At 43.7% G+C, this 22,855-nt stretch overlaps 1 protein-coding gene across 6 annotated transcripts in view; it reads left to right on the forward strand.

Annotated features, from left to right (window-relative positions):
- Positions 1-349: 349 nt before the first annotated feature.
- BCAS1 (breast carcinoma amplified sequence 1) overlaps positions 350-22,855 on the forward strand; it is a 127,847-nt gene continuing 105,341 nt past the window's right edge. For 3 of the 6 annotated variants that reach the window (XM_030915405.1, XM_030915407.1, XM_030915406.1), the window contains exons 1-3: positions 521-668; positions 12,534-12,611; positions 13,101-13,170. In XM_030915405.1, coding sequence (XP_030771265.1) covers positions 13,137-13,170 — 34 coding nt within the window. In that variant the 5' untranslated portion in view covers positions 521-668; positions 12,534-12,611; positions 13,101-13,136. Of the gene's footprint in view, positions 669-12,236; positions 12,283-12,533; positions 12,612-13,100; positions 13,171-22,855 lie in introns of those variants that run through there. The other 3 variants (XM_010363359.2, XM_010363360.2, XM_030915408.1) reach the window with 2 other exon arrangements.

Consider the following 22,855-nt stretch of genomic DNA (forward strand, 5'->3'; position numbering starts at 1 on the left):
TAGTCTGTCGAATTTCTGGCCTGCAAAGAAAAAGCATGCCCTTTCCAACATCATGGTATGTCTCCAGAGCAGTAAACCACCCTGAGGTTACCTAATTTCTGGTATCCAAACCCCTTTGGGAGTAAGGTTTACATGACTAGGGGTAGTTGAGTGGATGAGAAGCCATTTCCTTCCAGTTAGGTGGTTAGGTGGTGGTGGAGGTGGCGTTCTGAAGTACATGAAGGTAAAAGGCAGACAGAACTGCAAAATCTCACAGAACGTGTTTTCCCTGCTCTGACTATGACCCACAGTTACTGGGGAAGGAAACTGCCTACCCAGGTCGACCCGGCAGCCTCAGTGGGTGAGGGGCACTGGGTAGAATACTTGGGGTGCCAGGGAGGCATGAATGCCAGAGGAGTCAGGTGCTCAGTTTTTATTGGAGTTGGGAGGGCAGCCCCACATCAGGAAGAGAACCTGTTTCTGCAGGACGGTCGGTGGAGAAGGGAGGACTCCACCCAGGCTTGTGTTTGCCCTGCTCTGTGTATTCAGCCAGCAGGCTCTGCACAAGGAAGCAAAGTGCAGGGAGCCGGGCTCCAGCAAGAGCTAGGCACTGGGCAGCACGCACTGGAGACCCAGGACCCTGTGCAGGAGCAGCTCCAGGTGACACCAGGGGACTGAAGACTCAGCAGGTAACTGCTTTCAAATCCTTTAGGCATGGCTGGAGAGTTTGCTGTTAGTGGTAGACGGTGTCATAGAGACCAGGGGTCAGAGAGGGTCAAGTTTGATCCCAGCTCTGCTTTCTGTTCACTGTGTGGCCTTGGATGTGTGTAAGTCTCAGTTTTGCTATCTGTGAAATGGACCCAAAGATGGCACTCATCTCAAAGTTCTTAGCTTTACAAGGAGCAAATGACAATGTGGTCGGTGTCAGGCGCATAGCCACATAAATAGCTCCTATTTGGTGGAACCATTGAGGGTCTTTTCAAGCACAGGACTTGGGGAGAAGTCAGTGGATGGAGGGATAGGCTGTGTGATTTGGGGATCCATCAGAGCAAGAATCCCCCATCGCTGAGTGGAATCTGAGCCTTCACCTTAGGCATTGCCTAAATAAGTAGGGAGATAGGAAAAAGGACTTGTGGACTGCCTTTTGTGAATCTTACTTCACGCTCAAGACCACCCTGTGAGACAGCTGCTGATTCAAATCCCGGCTGCAGGACCTCTGCTGTTCACATCTCCCTCTGAACCAGTTTCCTGCCCGGAAGAGTCATTGCGATTAGAATGCGGGTGCGCTGGAGCCACACTGTCAGATGCCAGCCCCAGCTCCACCCTGGGCTGGCTGTGTGCCCTGGAGCAGGTCCCCTCAGCCCTCTGGGCCTCAGTTTCCTCATCTGTGAAATGAACCTAATAACAGTGCTGAGATCAAAGGGCTGAGAGGACTACTGCACGTAAATACCTATGCAGTTAGTAACTCTTAGCTGTGGTTCTTGTTTTTGCTGTTACCATCGTCTCCATTTTACAACTAGGAACATGAGGCTGGGTGAAGAGGGACCTGGACCTGGTTCCAAGGTCTCATGGAAAGGACGCTGTGAAACTGAAATCCAATCGGGCCTGGGATGAGGGTGCAGCCAGTGAGACTCTCACCTTGGGCCCAAAATTTAAGGGATGCCCAAAAACTCTGTCATGGAGATAAATGGTATGTTAACACAACTTTTTTTTTTTTTTTTTTTTTTTCTTTTTTGAGACGGAGTCTTGCTCTGTCACCCAGGCTGGAGTGCAGTGGCGCCATCTCCGCTCACTGCAAGCTCCGCCGTCTCCTGGGTTCACGTCATTCTCCTGCCTCAGCCTCCCTAGAAGCTGGGACTACAGGCGCCTGCCACCATGCCCGGCTAATTTTTTTGTGTGTTTCCAGTAGAGACGGGGTTTCACCGTGTTGGCCAGGATGGTCTCGATCTCCTGACCTCGTGATCCACCCCCCTCGGCCTCCCAAAGTGCTGGGATTACAGGCGTGAGCCACTGCACCCGGCCCACACAACATTTTTAAAAGTCAGAATTAGTGGCAAGACACCCATGACGAACAAACTATGAACATGTTAGGGAAAGATAAGATCAGGAACAGCGTTAATTTTGATTTTCATAGATTTCATGTTAAAATACTATTCATCTCCATGACTGAGCTTTTTGGCGTCCCTTACATTGCTCCCCGCAAATCCAGGGTCTGATCCACCTCAACCTTGTGGGGATCCTGAGCCGATGACAGCGGCTTCAGGTCCTGGGTGTATATACTCAGGGTCTGCAGAGGGTGCTTGCTCCTAAATAAAGACAACAGACAGGGTGGGGCGTGCTAAAGTAGCTTTTCATTTAAGCGAGGGTGGGGGAACAAACCAATGTCCCAAATCAGAGAAGATTCTTTTTTTCCAAAGAGTTCTGGAACCCAGAAGGGTTTTGATTTTAGGAAAAAGGCATGGACTTTGGGAAAAGCAATGGGCCCGTTAAAGCCCATGGGTTCTGCCTGCTTTACCATGACAAGAGATGCGGAGGGAGAGGAACTGAAAAAGGCTTCGTGTTGGGGGCGGGGGGACCTTTGCACCATGCAGGCCTATCTGTCCTGCTCGAGTATTAGATGTGAGTTGATTGTCTCTGTGTCTGCAGCTTCTCTTCAAGCCAAGTGCCCTGCCATGAAGCAGTTCAGGATTTAAGTGCCTGAGTCACATGGACCCAGGTTCAAACCCCAGGTGTGCCTCTCTGTAGCTTTCTGACTGCTACTCTTGGGCAGGTAGGACTAGTAAGGTGCCTACCCTCGTGGAGGTGACATTCGTGAGATGAGGGGATGCATTGCTCAGCCGTGGTTTCTTTGTATGTGCAATCAGGGAATAATGGGATTCTGCAAGGGAAAAGGAGACAATGTGTGTGAAGTGCCCGGCACCAGGGTCAGGGCAAGGGTGAAGCCAGTGAGCACCTGGGAGATAAAATGCAGGGAGGTGCTCACTCTCTGCTGCCGATTCTGCACCGGAGATGGTTGCCTTCCTGCATTTTGTGCCCTGCTATGCTCACCCTGGTACTGCCTGGCACATAGTAAGCCTCCAATTAACATTACCTGCGATTCTCATGCATTTTTAAATGTTTGGTGCAATAATAAGACTATGAGAGTGAGCTCTAAGATTTTTAGGATTACCACCCATTTGTGCAAACATAATTACGTACTCCAAGAGCAAAACCTCAATCACCAAGCAGCCCTAAAACACCCAAGGTGATTTTGATAAAGGCACCCCTGACCCCGGACCCACAAAGTCCCATACCAGGAATCAGGGCTTGAGCAGTACAGTGAGGACTGGATTTCAGTTGCCTGTGTCCCCTTGTGCAGGAGGCAACCTGTAGCACTGTACATGGCACTCCTGATAATAGCTACCATGTTCCTAGCACCGTGCGGGCACACACAAGGAGCTACAGGACTGTGGGGCAGGCAAAGCGGATCTGTTCTTTCCTCCTGCAAGGTCTTTACTGACCTTGGGGGCAGAAGGCTGGTTCTGCTGGGTGTGCCAGCCTCACCATGTCGGCATCACCCTCAGCTGAGCGATGAGGAGGGTCCCTGGGTTACCTACATTCCATTGCATTGATCGAAGGTGTTGCTTGTTTACTTGGTGACTAATTCTGTCACCATTCCACCCTTCAAAGCCACTCCCCCTTCCATTTAACAGTCATCTAGCTGCCTGCTGGCGATGACATTTCAGAAGTGCTTTCTCCAGGCCAGCTTTCATGGGGTTTGGCATTTGGCCTGTTTCCAGGAGGAGGGCCTATTGTTAATCTGTAACTACAAGGAGGCGACATGGAACATCTATCACTGCATAGAAGAGGAGGGATTTGAGGGCAGCTTCCGTGAGGCCAATTCACTCACGGATCAGAACACAGCGCTAACTCAATTATAACAATAATAAGATAAATTAATAACATTAGCAATAACTAACATTTACTTACCTGAGTACTGCCAAGCCCTGGTGCTATATCCTGACAGTGATTATCAATGACTCTTCAATTATTCAATCCTCACTTTGTTTTATTTATTTATTTATTGAGACAGAGTCTTGTTCTGTCGCTCAGGCTGGAATGCAGTGGTGCGATCTCAGTTCACTGCAACCTCCACCTCCCGGTTTCAAGCGATTCTCCTGCCTCAGTCTCCTGAATAGCCGGGATTACAGGCATTATGCCTCCACATCTGGCTAATTTTTGTATTTTTAGCAGAGACAGGGTTGCGCCATGTTGGCCAGGATGGTCTCGAACTCCTGACCTCAAGTGATCCACCCACCTCAGCCTCCCAAAGTGCTGGGATTACAGACATGAGCCACAGCGCCCGGCCTAATCCTCACTTTAGATTGTACCATATATATTTCTTGCCTAGTTATAATTTTCTCGTTTCAAGAATGAATATACAGGAAATATTTTATATTCCATGTTCTATTGTATTACATATAAATAGTTCATAAAATTATAACATCACTTATACAGCAGAAGAGATAGTATAAAGTATAGAAAGTAGAAAGTTAAAGAGTCTAAACTCTCGACTTGAGTTTGCGAGGTTTAAGTCCTGATTCTCCCACTTACTAGAAGATGATCTGTATTAGTCAGCTTGGGCTGCGGTAACCAAAATACCATAGACTAGGTGGCTTAAACAACAGTCATTTGTTTTCTCATAGTTCTGGAGGCTGGAAGTCCAAGATCAAGGTTCTGGCTGATGCATTCTTGGTGAGACCACTCTTCCTGGCTAGCCAACAGCTGCCTTCTTGCTGTGTCCTCACACCGTTGAGAGAGAGAGAAAGTGGTCTTTGACGTCTCTTTTTATAATGACACTAATTCTATGAGATCAAGGTCCACCCTTCTGATTTCATTTAGCCTTGGTTCCTTAGAGGCCATATTTCCAAGTGCAGTCATAGTGCACGTTAGGGCTTCAACACGAATCCAACACGAATCCATTGCATGATCTTAAGTGAGGAGCTTAAGTACCCTGCACTCAGGTTCTGCATCTGTAAAATGGGGACAATAAAAATACCTGCCTCATAGGGTTCTGATGAGGATGTAGAGAGTTAACATGGAGACGCGTTCAGAGCAATGCCTGGCATAAGGTAGGCACTACAGAAATGTTAGGTATTATTACTGCTAATGTATTGCGCATTTTATTTACTGCTTATCCTAACAGCTTATCTCTATTCCTCAACTGCTGTGCACCAGCCACCCACTTATACAACACATGGGCCACACCCTTCTAATCTTCACAGGAGCTCCATGCAAGGAATCTATTATGGTCCTTCCTCCCACGCCTCACTCCTCAGACAAGGAGCCCGGGCTTACGCACACGGCCAGTATGAGCCAGAGGGGAGCCCACGCAGAGGGCTTGCGCTATTTCACCACCACGGATGAATTTGCTCACGTGCTTTTCAGAAATGCAGATCCCTAGGTGACACCTGGCTATCAACATGAGGAGAAAATCCCCAAGTCGGGGTGCTAGACCAGGGTCTCTCAATATCAGCACAAGCGACCCTCAGCAAAGCAGGCAATTCTTCACTGGGGGAAGGGGGCAGTCCTGGGCATTGCAGGGCATGTAGCACCATCCCCAGCCTCTACCCACCCGATGCCAGTGCACACCCCCCAAAGCTGAACCGTGACAATCAAAACTGCATGCGGGCATTTCCAAATGCCCCTTGGGGGCAGAAATCGCTCCTGGCTCCAGAAGCACTGTGCTCCACTTACTGTCAGGGAGAAACAAAGAACAGTATATTTCCAAAGAGAAAGCGTTTAGCAAAGCAATGTAAGTCATCAAGGAATAGGACAAGATCCAAAATATGAAATATAGATATACAGAGTCCTGGAAAATTGGGACCAAAATAAAATACCCTAGACATTGTAAATATGATATCTATATCTATATTTATATCTATAGTGTGTGTGTGAGACAGATAAATTAGATGATAGATAGATAGATAGATAGATAGATAGATAGATAGATAGATACTTATCATAAAGTTGAAATACTGTCAGTCGAACCATGATGAGTTGAGTTTGGGACATGTATATCACTAACACCTACTAGGTACGTGCCCTGCCAGGCACTTTCCCATCACATTTACCCCTCCCCACGGTACCATGATGTATCAGGACATGCCTCAACCTCTGTGCTCCGGTTTCTCAGCAGACAACTGGGAAAATAAAAGTACCTAACCCAGAGGGTTGTTGGGAGGACCAAGAGAATCAAATATATGCAAATCAGAACTGCTCAGCACAGAGAAAACACTCCAAATGTGTTTATTATTGTCACCATTATGAATACTGTCATTTTCCACCAGAAAGATACGTTCAGAGGGGTCAAGTGCTTTGCCCAAAGCCCCACGATGGTGGGATTTTACGGAGGCCTGTCTCACTGCAGAGCTCTTGTTCTCAAGAGGAGAGAGGGGAGCCCCAGAGATGCAGGAGGGCGTGACCGCTCAACTCGGGCAGCCTCTGCGGGGCATGCGGGCTTGCTTCTGAACAACCAGCTGGAAAGCCTGCCCCGCCCGCCAGTTCTGAAGAAAGGGAAGCTGGAGGCCCAGGACAGTTCTCTTGATTTGCAAGCTGACAAAACAGTGCGCCGGCAAAGCAGTGCCCCTAGAAAGGTTGTGAGTGTATTGAGTGTATTCAGATGCCTGGGTGATGGTGGTCTGTGGATCCCGAAGCCTGAGCCATTCCTCAGTCTGAGAATCCCTGGGCTTGGTTGTCTAGGTCAGGGTAGGCAGCAGCCAGGAGAGTTCTGACCCCAGAAGACACTCATTCTCTCACCCCAGAAATATCCAAAGCAGGGGCTCTCAGCCATGGAAACCACCTAGAGATCTTGAAAGTACTTCGATGCCCGGCCCCACGCCAGAGAATCTGCTGTCCTCGGTCTGGCTGGGGCCTGGGCATGGAGATCTCAGAACTCTGCGGGAGGTTCTCACGTGCAGCCCCGTCTGGGGACTCTGGGGATGGGCCCCCAGGACACAGGCAGGAGGCAGGAAAGTGGAGGGGCTTTCTCATCTGATCCCCCACAATCAACCCCCAGTGGCAAAGTGCCAAACCCTCAAACACAAGTCTAATTTCAAAAGCAACACCCCTCCACCCACCAGAGCTTAGTATGCTTAGTGTCAAATAAGGTCATAAAGACAAAACACTCATATAATCAGTTCATGAAAGAAAGGGCATTTTAACACCCCATTCAAACTTTTTCTTTTTCAAAAATGAAAGCTAACTCTTTCACGTGTATGTTTATCATGAAAAACTCGATCTGATTTATTTTTCTCTGTTTGAGAAATGGGAGAAAACTATTACAGACAAAAACTACTCTCTGAACTGCCTTGAGCCTCAGTTTTCCCATCTATTAAACGGGGATTTTAAAAAAAAATCTCCACGTAAGTCATTCTGGTTTGCCCAGGGTTTTCCAGTTTTAACATAAAGAGTCCCGTGTCCTAGAACATCCTCATTCCTGGAAAAGCCTTGAAGATGGTTTTACCATCACAGTATTTTTCATTCTGTGAGAATCACTGAGGCATTTGCTAAAAATACAAATTCCAGGGCCCCAACTTGACTTTTTGGTGAGAGGATCACGGGAATCAGAAATGTTGCCGGATTCCTCAGTAGAGTCTCACTACCAGGCACCTGTGGGAGACACGGGCTTCAAAGAGCAAAGATCATATCGGGGAGAGTCCTATTCATGCTAACACTTGCGCAATGCTCGTTATGTGCCGGGCCCTGTTCAGGGCACTTTGCTTCTATTCACTGGTTTGATTCTCATACCAGCCCCTTGAGATAGAGGCTATCATTATCCCGATTTTTACAGATGAGGAAACTGAGGCCCAGCGAGGCTCAGTCATGCTCAGAGATTCCAAACTGCAGAGCCCACATTCCTATCCCATGTGCTACACTGGCGTCTACACAGAGCTTCAGCGCTGGGCTGGCACGCGGCAAGCTCTTCACACAAGTCATATATGGTATCATTATTGCGAGTTCCAGGACTTTTGGGGCACTGAAGGAGTTGCCATCTTCTTGCCAACTGTTAACAGAAGACTTCATTGCAAAACATCAAAATGCTTCTTTCAGTCTTCCCGGTTGCTTGGACCTAGTCCTGTAGTCTGAATAAATTCATTTCTGCTAATATTGACGTCAGCCAACAGATGGCAGTAACCTTTTGCTTTTGTCCCACCCAGATAAATCCTGTTCCTTAAAAGGTTGACGGACAGGCAGGAGCAATTTAGCAACACATGCATTATAACTGCTGGTGGAAAGTGACAATATCTGAATCCAGGTTATCACTGAAAACGACATGCCGTTAGATTTTCCTTCTTTCAGTCCCCTTCACCTTGAAGTGGCCGAGAGGCTACTTAGGATGTGCAATGATCAGAATAATGTAACCCCAACTCTGTGAGAAGAAAAAGCTTCTCTCCTACTTCCATACACCATGCATCTTCCAGCTCCAAGATTTTGCATAACCTCAAGCGTTGATTCAAGGTAGCTCTGTTAGGATTGAATTTACATTAAATAGGAAGAGCTTTAAAATAAAGCTTGTAAACCTACTGTTAAAATAATTTTAAAACTTGTTAAAAGCTGAATTTAGATAGATACTTTGTGTATATATATTCTCTCATGTGCATTTATGAACGCGTTTGTGTGTATCCTTGACCAAGACATTTAACCTGCATGCCTCAGTTTCCACACCAGCGAAATTGAAATAATAACAATACTTCCGCCTTGTTGAATTGCTGCAAAGAGCAAATTAGTTTTACTGCAAATAAAGCTCCTAGAACAGTTTCTCAACAGATGGTAAGCACTCACCAAATGTTGTTATTGTTGTTACTCTATCATTTCTACGATTTTTTAGAGTTGTCATTGTTTTTATACATAGTAGGTTCAAATCCTGGTAAACTTTCTGTAAAGAGCCAGATAGTAAATATTTTAGGTTTTGCAGGCCATAGGTCTCTGTTGCAAGTACTCAGCCCCGTCATTATAGCATGAAAGCCATCACAGACAATATATAAGTAAAAGGGCATGGCTATCTTCCAACAAAACTTTATTTATGGATGCTGAGATTTGACTTTCATATAATTTTCATGTGTCACATTCTATGATTCTTCTGATTTTTTTTCCAACCATTTATAAATTTAAAACTCGTTTTTAGCTCACTGGTCTACTAAAACAGGCAGTGAGCTGAATCTGGCCTCCGCTGTTCTTTGCCAACCCTGGTCTTGAGGATTCAATGTTATTGTCCCATTAACAGACAGAAGCGATGATCTGAGGCAAGTGTGTGAGTCATGGATTTTTATAAATAGAAAATAGTACAAAACAACAAGTGTCCTATATGTTTTAGCAGTGCTCAGCTTTATCCTGTGGTATGATCAGAAGACATACAAAATCCCCAGATTTGGTTACGTATTAAATTTCTGCAAGAGAACACATGGTGAGATCCACGACCCTTTGTCTGGCCTCCTCAATATCCAATTGCTCAATGCATCTACCACCAGGGAGTATAAACTCACACCAAAGGCGAGAGATCCACAAGAATCCTGGTGACTCATTGGCTCCTTTCAGCCAGAAATCAAAAGTCCTAATTTTTATTCCAAGAGCCACTGGAGCAGATAAGCCAGAAGCTAGGTGTTTGGAGATGGGCTACATTGGAATTCTGTGTGCAAAAGAACTTTAGGTGGCAAGACAGCAGGCCTTTGGAGTGGCTGCAAGGGTTCTTGTGTGGGGATCGGCTATATTAGGAGTCAGTTCCTCACTGGATGTTTGCCCTTGGTGAGTCTTGGAGGCTCCATTCCTCCTTTTTAAGGAAAGCTAGTAATATGCAGAACTATGCTCCGGTGGTCAGGAGCACAGCCAGACTGTGTTTGAAACTTGCTCATTAACTGGGTGACCTCTGGAAAATAATTTAACCCCCTTGAGTTTCGGCTTCCTCATATGAAGAATGAAATCATGATGCCTCTATCTCACGGGAACGCTATAGGACTACATGAGACAATACAGGTGAAGCACTCAGAAATTAGAGCTTGGAATTGAGAACATGCTAAGTAATGATTTCCTGTTATCATCATCATTATAACAAAGCTCTTCAGAGGTTTGGTGATGATGTGGTCATGTACCTAGGTCTGTGCCTCGTATGTGAGAGATGTTATCAATGGTTATTCCCTCCATTGACTAATAATAATTGAGCTCCCAATAAATGCAAACACACTGCTAAGATTAGGAGATACAAAATTGGGTGAACGTAGACACTGCCTTTGACCTCAGGGTGCTTACCATTTCTTTTGGAAGGGAGACATAAATACTCAACTTTGCCCTTCACCTATGGGACAATAACCACATTAATGGTCATTTCAGAACCATCCTACCCAGCATTGCCACAGCCTGCCATCTCCCATATGATCCCATCTCACATGATGTTATTAATTACTTTTATTCGACGGGGTGCAGTGGCTCACGCCTGTAATCCCAGCACTTTGGGAGGCCAAGGCGGGTGGATCACATGAGGCCAGGCATTCGAGACCAGCCTGGCCAACATGGTGAAACCCCGTCTCTACTAAAAATACAAAAAAAAACATAGCCGGGTGTTGTGCCACACACCTGTTATCCCAGCTACTCAGGAGGCTGAGGCAGGAGAATCTTTTAAACCCAGGAGGCGGAGGTTGCAGTGAGCTGAGATTGAACCACTGCACTCCAGCCTGGGTGACAGAGAGAGACTCCATCTCAAAAAAAAAATTACTTTTATTCACAACTTAGAACCCTATGCATTTTTGTTTAATAGGCACATATGTTTTGCTTAACATGAGCTAGACATTGTTCTAACCAGGTCACAAGCATTAACTCATTGGGTCCTTATAGCAGTCTTATGAGGCACAGAGAGGCTAATTAACTCTCCCAAGGACACACAGCCACAAGGGGCAGAGAGAGGATTCATGCCCAGGCAGTCTTGCTCTAGAGTCTGTGCCCATAACCACTGTGCCATGCTGCCTTGAACTATCAGAAATGACCTCATTTGTGGATTTATTGTTCATATGTTAACTCTCTCCCCGTGTACCATATTTCAGCTCCATGAAGTCAGAGGGCCTTGCCTGTTTAATTCACAGCTGTAACCCTAGTGCCTGGCACAGCAATAGGTGCAGAGCTGTGCTCAATAGACACAGTCATATGCTGCATAATGATAGCTTAGTCAATGATGGACCACATACACTTAGTGGTGGCATGAGATTATAATATTAAGTATTTACTGTACTTCTTCTGTTTTGATATGTTTCCGTACAAAAATACTTCCCAGTGTGTCACAGTTTCCCCAAGTGTTCAATGCAGTCACATGCTGTGCAGGTTAGTGGCCTAGGAACAATAGGCCATACCATACATCCTAGGTGTGTAGTAGGCCATACCATACAGCCTAGGTGTGTAGTAGGCCATACCATACAGCCTAGGTGTGTAGTAGGCCATACCATACAGCCTAGGTGTGTAGTAGGCCATACCATACAGCCTAGGTGTGTAGTAGGCCATACCATACAGCCTAGGTGTGTAGTAGGCCATACCATACAGCCTAGGTGTGTAGTAGGCTATACCATACAGCCTAGGTGTGTAGTAGGCTATACCATCTATGATGCTCACACAACCATGAAATCGTCTAACGACGCATATCTCAGAACATTTCCTCCCCCTTGAGTGACACATGACCATATGTGTTAAATCAATGAAAGCGTGAAGATATACCCAAGTAAGTATATAATTACAAACCCTGCTAAATGCTATGAAAAAAAAAAAGGCAGTAGTGTAAAAGCTTTTAATAGGGGAATTAATTTAGTCTGAGAATCAGAAAAAGCTAAAAATTATTATTTCAATTACCCTCATTCTAAAATCTTAATAGCTGTGACTAGCTAAGAGAGAAAAAAATGCTATCTACACTGAATACACTTTTCATAATGATAAATATTTTTCCCTATCAGTGAAATGCAACTGAAAATTATGACTGCATTTAACTTTAATTCTTTTGAATAGATGAGTACAAAATCTCATTTCTATTCCCCAAAATAAATATAAGCAATGATATAGATGAGCTGTGTCTCTACGCAATATCTTATCTTGAATTGTAATCCTCATAATCCCCACGTCAAGGGTGGGACCAGGTGGAGATCATTGGATCACTGGGGCAGTTTCCTCCATGCTGTTCTCGTGATACTGAGTGAGTCTCACGAGATCTGATGGTTTTATAAGCATCTGGCATTTCCCCAGCTCGCACTCATTCTCCTGGTACCCTGTGAAGAGGTGCCCTCTGCCATGATTGTAAGTTTCCTGAGGCCTCCCCAGCCATGCGGAACCATGAGTCAATTCAACCTCTTTTCTTTATAAATTACCCAGTCTCGGGTATTTCTTCACAGCAGTGTGAGAACGGACTAATACAAGCAATTCGTTCTGATCTCAGCTGATGATAATACAGCCATGGGCAACTTGCCAGGCCTCTGCACCTTAGTATCGCATGTAGCTTCGTTTGGTTTTGATTTCTTTCTCTCTTCCTCTCTTTCTCTCCATTATAGGAGCAATGGGTAACCAAATGAGCAGTTCCCCAAAGAGTTGAAGACCAAGAGAATGAACCAGAAGCAGAGATTTACAAGGTAGTGTAGTAACCATGAAAGGGGCATCAGCAGGAAAAAAAAAAAAAAAAAATGAACTTCCTGTATTTGACAAGTGTGTTGACTAAAAAGTCCTGGCTGCTGATTGATTGTGTCTGTGTGTGCAAGACAGTGGAATGAGGATAACCTAAAAGGTTTCAGAATCAGCATATTAAATTTGTGCTCCACCCCTGACTTGACAAGTGCCCATTTGAGCCTGGGGTCCCCTCCGTGCGAGGGGTCAGAGCTTCCTGTGAGGGTGGGATCCCCTGAGCTGAGGCACCATTGTGTGCTCTCATAATAACTGGAGTCCACTCTTGGAGTGAGTTATTTTGGTTCTCCGAGGTGTGATAGAAAGCTGGGGAGCTTCTAGAAACACAGCCTTTAAGTTTAATTTTTGTGAGACATCCTTGTATCTTCGAGGTTCTTCCTTGAGTTCTTCTGATTTTGCCCCCCAAGATTTGTGTCACAATGTCACGTGGTCTGTTTCAGGACAACGCGTCTGCTCAGAACGGGGTTCCGGTGGTGATGTCGACCCACACAGTTCAGCACTTCGAGGAAGGTCAGTGGGAAGGGCACTCTGGGAAGGGCAGCTATCCTCTCATGGGGAAAGAGGGTCTGCAGATGCTGTTTATGGTGAAAAAAAAAAAAAAATGAGAGGGTTGAAGCCGCAGGTTCACTTTGAAAACACTTGCATTTGTTCCTTGGGCTACCATGCATGGGTGGCTTAAACAACAGAAATGTATTGTCTCACAGTGCTGAAGGCCAAAAGTTCAAAATAAAGTTCTCAGCAGAAGTGGTTCCTTCTGAGGATCATCAGGGAGAACGTGTTCCATGCCACTCTTATCGGCTTGTGGATGGCCATCTTCTCCCTGCATCTTCATGCCATCTTCCCTCTATGCACGTCTACATTTCCCCTTCATCATATGAAAACAGTCATGCTGGATTCCGGCCCACTCTAATAACCTCACCTTAACTTGATCATCTGCAAAGATTCTGTTTCCAACTAAGGTCACATTCACAGGGGGTTAGGACTTCAGCAACTTTGGGGGCGATATGATTCAGCCATAACAATGGATCTCTTCTGAGTATGTGTGACAGCTGGGGGAGACTGAGGAGTTACAGCAGATAAGACAAAAGCAATAGAGTGAAAACATGAAGATTGGCAGACCTAGGTTGCAATCCCTGCCCTGCAGATTACTGGCTGTGTGACCTGGAACAAGACATCTGCTTTTCTCAGCCTCAGTTTTCTCATCTGTAAAATGAGGATAAAAGTACCTACCTCAGAGAATTGCTATGAGGATTAAAGGAGGTTGTTTATTAAACATTTAACATGGTCCCCAGCAATATTTCATATATTCCTTTCCCCAAAATGTGCACAGCCTCTGCCATTATCAGCACTTACGAATTCCTCCGAAACTGGTAAATTATACAAGACAACAGAATTTTGTCCACATGAGGGCAGTGTTAAAACTGAGGCATACATTTACCTATTTGAGTTTATCCTGGAGTATAAGACTATATATTCAATGCTTTCAGGGTGGTCAGGTTCTACTATGTGACAGATACATATAAATTATATAAGAAGAGGTAGTACAGCCCAGTAGTTGAGGGTAAGAACTCTGCAATCAGACTGCTGGCTTTGCCACCTACTAGCTGTGTGACCTTGAGCAAGTTACATAACCTCTCTGAACCTCTGGCTCCTCATCCATACAGCAGAAATAATAACAGTACCTATAGCATAAGCATCTGATATAAGAAAAGCACATACTACAGTGCCTGACAGATAATAAGTGTTTCTATCATTATCATATTATGGTTATGGGTGTTTTGATTCACATATAAGATTCTGGGCTTCAGTTTCCTTTCCTGAGTAATGAAGGAGGTATATTACAGCATTGGTTCCAAAGGTTTTAGAATTTCTTGGGGAATGTATTAAAATTTCCATGGCCTAGTCTCATCCCATAGCTGCTATTCAGAACACCCTAAGCTTGGGGACTGAGAATCTGAACTATTAGGGGCTCTGTAGAAGGTTCTTTTTTAAAAAATTTCATAGCTTTAGGGTAAAAGTGGTTTTTGGTTACATGGATGTGATTATACAGTGGCAAAGTCTGGGCTTTTAATGTACCTGTTACCCAAGTAGTGTACATTGTACCCAATAGGCAATTTTCAACCCTCATTCCACTCCCACCCTCCCGTCTTTGGAGTCTCCAATGTCCATTATACTACCCTATGACCCTGTATACACATAGCTTAGCTCCCACTTATAAGTGAGAACATGCAGCATTTTGGTTTCTGTTCTTAAGTTGCTTCACTTAGAATAATGGCCTCCAGTTCCATCCAAGTTGCTTCAAAAGACATTATTTTGTTATTTTTATGGCTGAGTAGTATTCCATGGTGTGTGTGTGTATGTATTATATATAATATATAATTATATATGTAATATATATAATTTATATATAATTTTTATATAATTATATATAATATATAATTTTTATGTAATTATGTATATTTTATATATATATATAAAATCAACACATCCCTCACCATACATAGCTACTTTTTTGTTTTTGTTGTAGGGTGTGCTGAGGACCCTTACAACATACTCTTAGCAAATTTCAAGTAAGCAAAACAGTATTATTAACTTATATTTACCATGCAACTTATTCATCTTATAAGTGAAAGTATGTACCCTTTGACCAAAATTTTCTCTGGACCTCAGCCCCTGGTAATCACCATTTTACTCTCTGCTTCTAAGAATTCAACTTTTTTAGATTCCACATGTGAGATCATATAGTATTTGCCTTTCTGTGTCTAGCTCCTTTCACTTATCATAAAGTCCTCCAGGTTCATCAATGTCGTTGCAAATGCCAATATTTCCTTCTTTTGTATGATTGAATATTCCATTGTGTGTGTGCATATTTATACACATGTATATGTGTGTGTCCATATATATATTTTATTTATCCATTCATCCACTGATGAACACATAGGTCGTTCCCATATCTTGGCTATTGTGAATAATGCTGCAATGAACTTGGGACTACAGCTACCCTGCTTTCATTTTTTTAGATATATACCCAGAGGTGGATTGCTGAATCATATGGTAGTTGATATGGTTTTGCTCTGTGTCCCCATCCAAATCTCATTTTTAATTGCACTCCCATAATTCCTATGTGTTGTGGGAGAGACCCAGTGGGAGATAATTTGAATCATGGGGGAGTTTCCCCCATACTGTTCTCATGGTAGTGAATAAATCTCATGAGATCTGATGGTTTTATCAGGGGCTTCCACTTTTGCATCTTCCTTATTTTCTCTTGCCTCTGCCATGTAAGAAGTGCCTTTTGGCCGGGCGCGGTGGCTCAAGCCTGTAATCCCAGCACTTTGGGAGGCCGAGACGGGCGGATCACGAGGTCAGGAGATCGAGACCATCCTGGCTAACACGGTGAAACTCCGTCTCTACTAAAAAAATACAAAAAAACTAGCAGGGCGATGTGGCGGGCGCCTGTAGTCCCAGTTACTCGGGAGGCTGAGGCAGGAGAATGACGTAAAGCCGGGAGGCGGAGCTTGCAGTGAGCCGAGATCGCGCGCCACTTCACTCCAGCCTGGGCGACAGAGCGAGACGCCGTCTCAAAAAAAAAAAAAAAAAAAAAAAAAAAAAAAAAAAAAAAGTGCCTTTCACCTCCCGCCATGATTCTGAGGCCTCCCCAGTCATGTGGATCTGTAAGTCCAATTCAATCTGTTTTTCTTCCCAGTTTCGGATATGTCTTTATCAGCAGTGTGAAAACAAACTAATATAGTAGTTTTATGTTTTAACTTTCTTAGGAACTTCCATACTGTTTCCCATAATGACTATGCCAGTTTACATTCTCATTTTGGCCCAATTTTTAATCTGGTTGTTTTCAATTATCCTCTTATATTTAATACGGAGTGCAAGGGCAGGGAATGAATAGGGAAATATTGTTGGGATTGAGAAAGCCTGTCTCTCTATCCTTCTCTCTATCCTCTGTCTCACTCTCTCTTTTCTTTCCTCTCTCACCTGTAATATATTATGTTTTATATATGTATATATATGCATGTGTATTAACATATATGAGATATACATATGCATAGGTATAGCTCATATATGTGTATATCTCACATATGTATGTGCACATATTTGAGATATATTATATGTATGCATATTTCATATATACGTATGTATATCACAAAGATGTTCGCGAAAGGAGGGAAACAGGCAAGAGAAACCTAGGACAAGTCTGAAATAGCAGTTGCTGTGTGAACACCTGCACATGACAAGGGAAAAGAAACACACATTTACAAGTCATGGGTTATTTGTACCTCGCCCTCATACCTGGCAGTCTTGCTTTCAACATCCTCAGCTACTACTCGAGAATTTGTAAAGAGTCCCAGTTAATCCCGAGGTAGCAATTTTGCCTGTTATTCATTTACATCTTCAACCTGTGCAACTTGCTTTAGCGTGATTACCCCTTTTAAGCTTATTGTCGTCCTCATGCTGTTTTCCTAAGATTATTAGCTAAGTTATAATTTTCAGTGCAGTTTTAAGGGGTATAAAAGTGGAATTCAGAGTGGCCTTTTTTTGTCTTTCAGAGAGAATTCTTTGACCATGTCTTTTGATGCACATTTCTATTGATCTCTGTTGGTGTATATATATGTATATAGATACAGAAAAGTCATTGGAAAAATATGTAAATAGAAATCTAGATGACTGGTTGGTTTCTTTTTATCTATACTTTTCCTATTTAAAAAAATTACAATTAAAACAGTTCATTGGTGATACAGTTTGGCTATGTCCCCACCCAAATCTCATCTTCAACTGTAGCTCCCATAATCCCCACGTGTCATGGGAGGGACCCAGTGGGAGGTAATTGAATCATAGGGGTGTGTTTTTCCCATGCTGTTCTCATGATAGTGAATAAGTCTCACGAGATTTGATGGTTTTATAAACGGGAGTTCCTCTGCATATGCTCCCTTGCCTGCTGCCATGTAAGACATCCCTTTGCTCTTCCTTTGTCATCTGCCATGATTGTGAGGTCTCCCCAGCCATGTGGAGCTGTGAGTCCATTAAACCTCTTTCCTTTATAAATTACCCAGTCTTGGGTATGTCTTTATTAATAGCATGAGAACAGACTAATACAATTGGCATCCAATAATATTTCCTATGAAGGCTTATTTAGAAGCAGCAATGGTACCGTGGCTAACCAAACAGCCAAAGAGGCTGGGATGCTACATTTGAATCATGGCTCCAATAAGTGAGCTTGGGCAGGTTTCTGAGCTTCTTTGTTCTGTCATCTGTAAAATGGGAATTATAATAATGGTAAGAGCAAGCTTCTAAGTTGTTGTATGGTTTAAATAAGTTGATACTCCTGAAACTCTCAGAACAGTGTCCGGCATGTGGTAAATACATAAGGAAAGTTATTCTGTCTTAGATTTAATGTCAATTGACTTAAAGACTGCCATTGCTGTTTGAAGTTAACTGTATTATTTCTGCTTAACATATCTTTTGGAACTTTAAAATCAAAAGTTAAAACTAGTCTTTCCTATATCCCTTGTGCTTTGTAAGTCTTTTATTTGTCTTTAGATACAATGTGAGAGATAACAGTCAGGGAAAATACCTCTTTTAAACTAAAATATGAAATTACATTCTGTATCCTCCTGGAAAGAAATGTATCATGTAGAGTGCTTTTTCTTAGTAAGAGCAAGCCATCATGGGAATTTGATATCAAATAAACATTAAGTAATACAATCCATGTGGATTAGAGATCTTTCTTGAAAGCTTGGGATTATTATTCATCTTAAGTAATGATATATTGAAAAATCAAGCCGGGCGCGGTGGCTCAAGCCTGTAATCCCAGCACTTTGGGAGGCCCAGGCGGGTGGATCACGAGGTCAGGAGATCGAGACCATCCTGGCTAACACGGTGAAACCCCGTCTCTACTAAAAAATACAAAAAAACTAGCCAGGTGAGGTGGCGGGCACCTGTAGTCCTAGCTACTCGGGAGGCTGAGGCAGGAGAATGGCGTAAACCCGGGAGGCAGAGCTTGCAGTGAGCCGAGATCTGGCCACTGCACTCCAGCCTGGGCAACAGAGTGAGACTCCGTCTCAAAAAAAAAAAAGAAAAGAAAAATCAAAATGTCTCATTTTTTGCTTATGTTCTATTTCTAGTTTAACTCACCAATTTTAGATGTTATTTGAGTGTCCCATTTTGGAGTAGGTTGCTAATGATGTTAAAGCAGCATACCATGTGATTTACCTGCAATGCCACTAAGACCAGCACATTTGCTTGCAAACTTTGGGTGAGAGGCTTATGTGCTTGTTCTGCCAAAATACAGTTGTTTAAATTAGTATCCTCAATTTGTCTCTATCCTTTTCAAATAGTTATTTTATTTGAATCCAAAAATATCTGGAGAATTATTTATATTAGAGCAAAATATCTATCATTAGAAGAACGGTTAATCCAATTAGGTTATATCCATACAATGGTCTTGTGATCTGTTTGTGCTGCTATAACAAAATACCATAGACCGGGTAATTTATAAAGAGTAGAAATTTATTTCTCTTAGTTCTAGAGGCTGGGAAGTCCAAGATCAAAGCACCAGCAGGTTCAGTGTCTGGTGAGGGCCCTGTTCTATACTTCCAATATGGCACCTTGTTGCTGTGCCCATCAGAGCGGAGGAATACTGTGTCCTCATATGGCAGAAGCGACAGAAGGGCATGAAAGGGACTAGCTAGTTCCCTCAAGTCCTTTTATAAAGTCTATAATTCCATTTATGTGGTCTTTACCCTTTAAACTTAATCACCTCCTTAAGGTCCCACCTCTTAATATGATCACATGATAATTAAGTTTCAACATACGAATTTTGGGGGACACATTCAGGCCATAGCAGATGGTATACTCCTTAGCAATAAATAAGAAGGAACTACTGATCAATGCAACAGCATGGATGAATCTCAAAATTATTATACTAAGAAAAAGAAGCCAGACACAAAAGGCAACATACTATATGATTCCGTGTATATAACATTCTAGAAAGGGCACAAATGTAGTGATAGAAAGTAGATCAGTGGTTGCCAGGGACTGGGGCTGGTTGAGGCAGTCACCGCAGAGGGACATCAGGAAACTTTGGAATGATGGAGAAGCTTTATATCTTCATCATGATGGAGGTTATATGACTGCATATTTTGTCAAAATTGTGCTATTAAAGTTGGTGGATTTTATTGTATGTAAATTATACTTCAATCAGATAAGTCTGATTTTTGTAAATGCTGTTAAGGTACAATGAAGTTTTTAAAAAATCAGCATAGTTGGCCAGGCACAGTGGCTCAGGCCTGTAATCCCAGCACTTTGGGAGGCCGAGATGGGTGGATCACCTGAGGTTGGGAGTTCGAGACCAGCCTGGTCAACATGGTGAAACCCCATCTCTACTAAAAATGCAAAAATTAGCTGGGCATGGTGACACACGTCTGTAATCCCAGATACTCAGGGGGCTGAGGAAGGAGAATCTCTCTTGAACCTGGGGAGGCGGATGTTGCAGTGAGCTGAGATCGTGCCACTACACTCCAGAGTAAAAGACAGAGAGAGAATCCATCTCAACAACAACAACAAAAAAAAAATCAGCATAGTCAAAAGCAGCTCACGGCCGGGCGCGGTGGCTCAAGCCTGTAATCCCAGAACTTTGGGAGGCCGAGAGGGGCGGATCACGAGGTCAGGAGATCGAGACCATCCTGGCTAACACGGTGAAACCCCGTCTCTACTAAAAACTACAAAAAACTAGCCGGGCGACTTGGTGGCGCCTGTAGTCCCAGCTACCCGGGAGGCTGAGACAGGAGAATGGCGTGAACCCGGGAGGTGGAGCTTGCAGTGAGCTGAGATCCGGCCACAGCACTCCAGCCTGGGTGACAGAGCGAGACTCCATCTCAAAAAAAAAAAAAAAAAAAGCAGCTCACATCAACTAAAGAAAAAAAAATAAATTCAATAAAGAATGGGGGAAAAGATCATTTGCTATGTTAAAAGGGTGTCTTCTGCTCAACCAGTTCCTTTACTTCCTCTGAATTCATCACTGCGGGCAGGAGGAGTCTGCACAAAAGAAAATAATGTGATGGGGAGATGTTTTGTGAAGAGATGACATCTCTTAGCTATTTTGTCAGCCCATTCCTCCCATATACTGCCCAGGAGAGGGAGACCTCAGGAGACTGTCACCTGGTACCTCTTGACCTCCCCCCATTATGTGTGGTATGTGAATTTATTGCATCTCATTGAATCAGACAACTTCAAGTAGGACCACACCTCGCAGTTGAGCACATCACCTTCCTGTGGCGTGCAGAGATCCCCTGTTTTGTTCACATGCAAACTTCGGTGGATTGTGAAGGAGAAGCTCAATCTCCCATGTCTCAGAGATCAGGCAGTTAGAAAGGACAGAACATTTAGTCCCACACACCACTGTCAGGCCAGACCAAATTAATCATCCTAGAAAGAGAATACTCTGTTCCATTTAGGGAAACATTACCACGGAGGTGCCACAACCCCTATTAATATGCAACAATCACTTTCCCACCAGTAAGAAAGGAGAATGACGGCTGCCCCTTACCTTTTTCACTCAAAAGCTAAAAAGAGAGGAGAAAGCCTAAGCCTAGAGATTCTGGGAAGGAAATACCTTAAAAGGCTTTTTACTGCCTGAAGAACATAGTTGTTTTCTATTTGTTTTTTTTGCAAAAGACCCCCCTGAAGAGATAGATGGCTAGTATTAGCAGAAAACCAAGCTCTGTGAGAGCACAGCTAATGCTGCTGTGATATAATTAACATTTCGTTCTTCAATAACAAAAACATAGTTTTTAAAGGCACATATGTTTTCAAGGGGGACCCCAGAGTCATCTTCTCACTCAAGCAGAGCTGAGGTGTTGGGGAGGGATGCAAGGGCAGGCAGAGTGTGGACGGCCAGGGCAAAGAAGGCAAGTGGGCAAGTGGGGATGACACGCTGGCCTCACAGGTGACATCCAGGACTTGACGAGGTAATGCATTAAGAGCTAAGTGAATCCCATTCATGAAATTGTAATATCACTGACATGTATCTGTGTATGTACTGTATCTGTGCTCTGTACATAAAAGGAATCAGTTTTGTTCATCCTCCCCCACAGAACCAATTTTCGCCCCCTCGGGATTAATACCATCCCCACTGAGACTGCATACACTAGGGAGTGCAACTTATGCGATTTCTTCATATATGAGACCACAGAGTATCATAGCTAAGAGTCCAGCACACGGCACGGTGCCCCTCCTCCCATCAAATGCTCACATCTAATCTTCAGCACCTATGAGTATGTGACCTTACATGGCAAAAGGACTTTGCAGATGTGACTAAGGAATGTGAGATGATGATATCCTGGATTATCCAGGTGGACTCAATGTGATCATAAGGGTCTTCATAAGAGGGAGGCAGAAGGGTTGGAGTAGGAAAAGGTGTGATTATGGGGGCAGATGTCACAGACAGAGACAGACTTAAAGATGCTACACTGCTGGCCTGGAAGCTGGAGGATGCAGCCACAAGCCAATATAGGTGACCTCTGGATACTAGAGAAGAAAAGGAAATAGATTCTCCCCTACAGCCTCTAGACACTGTAGAAGAGTAATATATTTGTGCTGGGGCATTTGGGGTAATTTGTTACAGCAATCAGAAATGGAACCATATCCTCTCAAGCATAGGACTCTAACAGACCCAGGCATAGGTTTTGGCTCTGCCACTCACTAGCTGTACAACCTTGGCAAGGAAGTTGTATTCTGAGTGTCATCTGTAAAATTGGAATAATAGTACAGACTTTGTAGGGGAGCTCTAAAAACAGCAGCTAGCACAAGATAAATGTGCTGAAATAAAGGATTCTGGGCAAAACCAAAAGTAGAGGCTATTGGGGTGGGTGCAGTGGTTCAAGCCTAAAATCCCAGCACTTTGGGAGGCTGAGGTGGGAGGATTGCTTGAGTCCGAGAGTTTGAATTCAGCCTGGGCAACAGAGAGACCCCATCTCTATTTTAAAAAAAAAAAAGTAGAGGCTATTCTCATACTTATTCTTTACCATTGGCTTTCCCTGATACATCATCTGACCAGATTTCCCACCTGCATGTTATTTTTGCCTAAAACTTCATAGATCTTTGAAGAAATAAAAATGCTGATTTTTGCCCTTCTTTGATTCCTTTCTAGCAAATTTGTGACATTAGTTCTCAGACCTCACTGCTG

This window comes from Rhinopithecus roxellana, chromosome 13 (genome assembly GCF_007565055.1).
Source record: "Rhinopithecus roxellana isolate Shanxi Qingling chromosome 13, ASM756505v1, whole genome shotgun sequence".
Classification (NCBI taxonomy): domain Eukaryota; kingdom Metazoa; phylum Chordata; class Mammalia; order Primates; family Cercopithecidae; genus Rhinopithecus; species Rhinopithecus roxellana.